The sequence below is a fragment of the Aplysia californica genome, unplaced genomic scaffold, assembly GCF_000002075.1.
Source record: "Aplysia californica isolate F4 #8 unplaced genomic scaffold, AplCal3.0 scaffold00417, whole genome shotgun sequence".
In the NCBI taxonomy this organism is placed as follows: Eukaryota; Metazoa; Mollusca; class Gastropoda; order Aplysiida; family Aplysiidae; genus Aplysia; species Aplysia californica.
In genome coordinates this window covers 480,255-485,812 of record NW_004797687.1, presented here as the reverse complement: position 1 = coordinate 485,812, position 5,558 = coordinate 480,255, and the positions used below count along the sequence as shown (strand labels likewise).

General features: G+C 40.6%; 1 protein-coding gene across 1 annotated transcript in view; it reads left to right on the top strand.

Annotated features, from left to right (window-relative positions):
• Positions 1-2,941, top strand: part of LOC101853109 (DUF21 domain-containing protein At5g52790) — a 21,550-nt gene extending 18,609 nt beyond the window's left edge. The window contains exons 8-9 of the mRNA XM_035971322.1: positions 1,936-2,070; positions 2,852-2,941. Of these exons, the coding sequence (XP_035827215.1) occupies positions 1,936-2,070; positions 2,852-2,863 (147 nt within the window). The 3' untranslated portion in view covers positions 2,864-2,941. The remainder of the gene's footprint in view (positions 1-1,935; positions 2,071-2,851) is intronic.
• Positions 2,942-5,558: the final 2,617 nt, after the last annotated feature.

Genomic DNA, 5,558 nt, shown 5'->3' with positions numbered 1-5,558 from the left:
TAAAAAATACTGTGTCAGGTGGGAACCAGTTGGCTTCAAGCAATGCCCCTCCCCCCCCACACCAAAAATGTATTGCTTTCCATCTCTAATGGAGTTCCCCGCTCATGTCATGATGCATCATAAATCGTGGTTCTGTGACCACACCGACCAAATTTTAAAAAAATGAGAGGCGGGTTCACTGCCAACAGATGGCCCCATTACGCAGAGGCGATAGGACAGTCCACGAGTATGGGCGCCAGTCTGTGTAGGATGTTAGAGCGCAAAACTGAAAGACGAGAGCGATGGTCGGGAAATCGTAAGCGTCCACGAGTTCACAGTTTAATAGAATGCGGTCTAGTGCTTGCTTGTGGGCCCTCCCCACCTAATGTCTGATGTAAGATCAGGCGGACGGCTCTGGTGATCAGGGAAAGCAAAGCATCGACGAGTTCACACCTTGGTGCGATCCTATCTGGGGTAAACATTGTAACCGCTTACCGAGATTTACAACAGAGGTGTGATCGCATTCATGAGGGTGGATGATCCGTCACATGACGGACCTTACAATGATCGCCCATTTTTGCTACTTGGTTGATCAGCTGAGCGCGCCCAGTTTTCTTTTTCTTTTTTTTTTCTTCTTAAATAACGGGGGAAAAAATTATGACCTGAAAAGCGGGATCTTAGCCGAATGTAGCTCCTTCAGTGCGGGATCTTAGGGGTGACTTTTATCTAGTAAAATTTCAGTTTTTCCAAAACAGCGGGATCTTAGGCGAACCTGGACCATAAGTGGTGGGATCTTAGGCGGACCTGGACCATAAGTGGTGGGATCTTAGGCGAACCTGGACCATAAGTGGTGGGATCTTAGGCGAACCTGGACCATAAGTGGTGGGATCTTAGGCGAACCTGGACCATAAGTGGTGGGATCTTAGGCGGACCTGGACCATAAGGGGTGGGATCTTAGGCGAACCTGGACCATAAGTGGTGGGATCTTAGGCGAACCTGGACCATAAGTGGTGGGATCTTAGGCGAACCTGGACCATAAGTGGCGGGATCTTAGGCGGAGACTGCTGTATAATATGTTGATATTTATTTGAATTTGTGGCCCCAAAGACCTGTGAACTGCGCATTAGTCACCATCTCATTTCACCCTCCCCAAAAAATTCGTCCGCAAGCCGAAAATAATGCGTGGCGAATAAGTTAAAGGCGTTGAGTCAAAAGTAAAAGATTCGATACAAATTGCCAATTGGATAGAAAAATACCTGTTATTGTCTATTTCAATATTTTGACGAGCGCCTGATTTCACCACGATGACTCACATTTGTCTGTTTGACTGGTTTCCCTCCCCCACCTCCCCTCTCCGCCTCCTTCACCATCTCCTCCCTCCTCCCCCCTTCCCTTCTTCTCACATGCTCCCCCCACCTCCCCTCTCCCCGTCCTTCACCATGTCCTCCTTCCTCCCCTTTCCCCCCTCCTCCCCCTACCCCAATGTCAAACACGTGAGACATTTGTGAGGCAACGTGGTGAAATCAGGCTCTCGTAAAAAAAACCAAAGTGAAAAAACTTGCATTTTTCCACAGGTTTGTGAATTTTTATCAAATTTTTAATTTTTGGCTCAACACCTTTCATACCCAGTAAAGAACTAATTATTCTAAAAGACGTTGATTAAAGGCACAAAAATTGTAAATTTTCAGTTACCACAGACTCTTAAGCTAAGGAAATAACTAATCTTTGACTGCCATTTTCTCACTAATTTTACCTCTGAAAACAGGTGACCCCCACCTCCTTCTTTTGCAAATATCTCGAGTTGTATTCAAGATCAAAGGATATTTTGTTTATCCAAATAAAGACAAGTGAACAAGCTTTATGATGTTACCAATAACTCTACATGCCCAAAAATTGACGAGAGCCTGATTCCACTACGTTGCCTCACATTTGTCTGTCTGTCTGGTTTCTCCCCAGACTGTGGTGGGAATCATCACTCTGGAGGACGTGATCGAAGAACTGCTTCAGGAGGAAATTGAGGACGAGACGGATATCGTTCAAGAAATTTCTCAGAAGCTTCAGTTCTCCATGGCTAAGCGTCAAAAAAGTTTGGTACGTTTGTTGTTTTGTTTTGTTTTTCTAGAGAATATTGCTGTGTGTGCATTCCCTCATACTGTTTCTTTCGTGATTTCTTTGAGATTGCGTTGTTGATGGGAAGATATTATGTGTTGAGTATGTTTCATGTTCAGTGTTTCAATTAACTCCGACAAATTCCTAGATCCTCTTTTTTTTCTCTCACTTCTTATTTTTCTTATTTATTACAGATGAAGCTTACCACTTCTGTCTTTTTCATGTCTTTAGTTATGCTTTTAATTATGTGTACAACTGTATTTGTAACAGTAGTATTTTTAGAACAAGCATGAGCATGGTGTGAAATAAGTGAAACCTTTACTTAACCAACAAAAAGGAAGAAGAAGAAGACTAATTCTATACATATGTCTGTGAGACTGACTGGGTGTTGTAAACAACGTTGAAGTTTAGATGCTGAACAAAGCTTTCATTTATTTGGCCCGTTTTGAAATCTGTGTAACCCTGGTTATGTAGAAACTGCAGACTCCAGATAGAAAATTCTTTTAGAATCGAAGCTACACAGAACAGAGATTGGTGAGTGATTTGCAAAGCGTTTTTTGTTTTTGTTTTTGTTTTTGTAATAGATTTTCAGTAGATTTCATATTGATGCCCTGTTCTTTGATTTGATCAAACAGTTAGTGTTCATTAAGTGATTCTCCTTTAGTTGTAGTATGTAAATGAATTATCAAGTTCGTGCACAGAATGCCAGAGTTTCTGGAGAATTTGCTCACAATCATATCATGGCTTGATCTGTCTTCCGCAGGCTCTAAATTAGGATCGTGACCGGTGTAAGTGTTGGTTGAAAAAGAAGTCTTTTTATTCTCCACGCGACGTGTGTTGTGCAGCCAGCCAAAAGGAAAAATTTGTTTAGAGCAGAATAGATGGGTTTTACCATTATAATGCTAAAATACGAACCTTCATCTTCATCCTTTCCCGCCCCTTGCCAAAGTAGAGGCCACCAACAAGAGCTCTTCGTCAGTGGCTTAGTGCTTAGGCTCTCGGACTCGCAATCGTAAGGTCGTGGGTTCGAATCCAGTCAGGGGCCCGACGTTGTGTCCTTGGGAAAGGCACTTTGCACAAATTTTCCTAACTTCACCCAGGTGGAAATGGCTATAGACAGTGAACGATCTTGTCAGTTTGATAGTGTTTGAGCGTGTGAAATCCGCAGCTTGCACTGTATGCTTCCGTGGAAGCCGAGAATGTTTCCGAGTGTTCTCAGACGGTCTGCTGGGGTAAGAATAGTTGTAAAGCGCATAGAGCATGCTTTTGAGCATGGATATGCGCTATATAAATGCAATTATTATTATTCATCAGCTTCTAACCTGGACTCTGTACAGTTGTATCCCATCCCTATAGGTCTGAATCTAGGTGCTTAATATTAGTGAAAATGGTGAAATGGTACAGGTTTAACGCCCCTATCAACATTGTTAGGTTATTTAAAAGGCAGGACCTCCAAGTTAAACGTCCATCTCCGAAAGAACCGAGTCAAGTGGGAAATTTGTGCTAAGTGCCTTTCCCAAGGACAAAACGATGGACCGAGCTAAAGCTCGAACCCCCGAACCCACAAGTGATATTAGTATTTGGTTTTTTTAAAAAACAAGAATTTTCAAACCCAAACAAACTTTGCTGTATCTATATAATTATAAAATTCAACAAGACTGATGGAAAGTTTGTTCTTCATTTTTTTTTCGGGGTTTGATAAGTCGCCGCCTCGAAGTGAGAGTTGTTCTAGCAGTAAATGTGATGCAACATGGTGGAATCAGGTGAACATCATTTTTAGGTCATATTTAGTTATTGGTTACGTCTTAAAGCTTGTTCGTCTTGCATTCGGTAAAAAGAACAAATCCATCAGGCTTGAATAGAAGTTAAGATATTTGCGATTGAAAGACGTGGGGTCGCCTGGTTTCAGAGGTAAAATTAGCGAGAAAATGGCCGCCAAAGTTTGGTAACTTCCGAAGCTTGAGTGCCCTTTGGAAACTGCAAATTTACATTTTTTGTTCCTTAAATCAACATTTTCAGTGATTTCCATACAGAAATGTGTTTTTAAATGGACATAAAAGGTGTTGAGCCAAAAACCAAAAATTCAATAAAAATTGCTAAACAGGCGGAAAAATGACAGGTTTAAAAAAAAATTACTTTGACGAGAGCCTGATTCCACCACGATGCCTCACAAATGTTAAGCTCCTGTACTTTTGTACCATTTGGCAATCAACTGCTTTTGGCTCTCTGCACAACATACCGGCTGTAATTCAGGAATGGGCAAAAGTACCCATTTTTTTTCGCGGGGACTAGTGTCATTTACTTCTTTACTATCACGCCTGCTTTTTAAAACTCATATTCTACAGCATTAGATAATTTTCGCCTATAGTGAATCTGGGATTTACTAAGGTTTTTCTCTCCTTTCCTTTAAAAGATTGCTTGCAAAGCTGTAAATCAATATTTATTAGCTTACCTTTTACTGCAGTACTAATTTGCAGGGGGACGGGAAAGGATTCTCTCCTTGTGTCCACCAACAGACCGCATGATACAACCAAAATTTCATCACCTCATACTTGTAGAGAAAGTCACTCACCTCTTGTAATGCAGCATTCTGTTTTGACCTTTTTTGTTTTCCATTCATCCATCAGTGCACCTTTGTAAATGTTCTGGGTTTTTTACATTTTCCTCTCATTGTATTGCAAGAGGTTGGGCAAAGGAAAACGACCAGCTGATAGCCCCACTTGAACAGATCCGATACAGGGTTGAAAATAGTTCTACATCAGCAAAGTTTAGTGTAATTCTGATTATCTGGGGGGGGGGGGGGGGGGTTCTTCTGTTGAGAGGCACAAAGTGGTTTTCAGAATTTGAAAATGGCCTTGAATGATAACTTTTAAGAGAAAATAAAATTTATTTTTTAAATTTATTTTTGTTTTTTTCTATCTTTGTAAGAAGTGTGTGTACACTCAAAGATACTGAATTTCTGAATCAGTCCAAAAATTGAGAAACCTTAAATGATCTGGATTTTGCCAGATCATTGAACAGTTGTTGTACTTTATAAAAAAACAGTCGTAATAGAAGGTTTATTTGGTGAAATGATCATAGCCAGTTGGCACCTTTGTAAAGTGCTCATATGAACTTATGCAGTTGTGAGCGCCGTAAAACTCTGTACTAAACTAAAAAAAAAAATTCATCGTAAGCATTATCTAGTCAGCTGACTGTCCTTGTGAGGATGAACATTTTAAAAATCTTGTACCATTTTACGATTTTAGCACTCATCAGAAATTTCTCAATTCGTTGCGTCGGTTTACAGTTAGTGTTTCAGCCAGATCCGTGTTTCAAATTGTTTAGCCTGATACAGGGTTTTGCCTCATGCGGGACTTTTCTCTTAATTCTGTCACTCTCAAACAAAAATATCTATTTCAACTTAAAGTCGCTTGTAATAAATGGACAGTTTTATCGTGTCTTCTTCTTCTTCTATGTTTGTTGTTTTG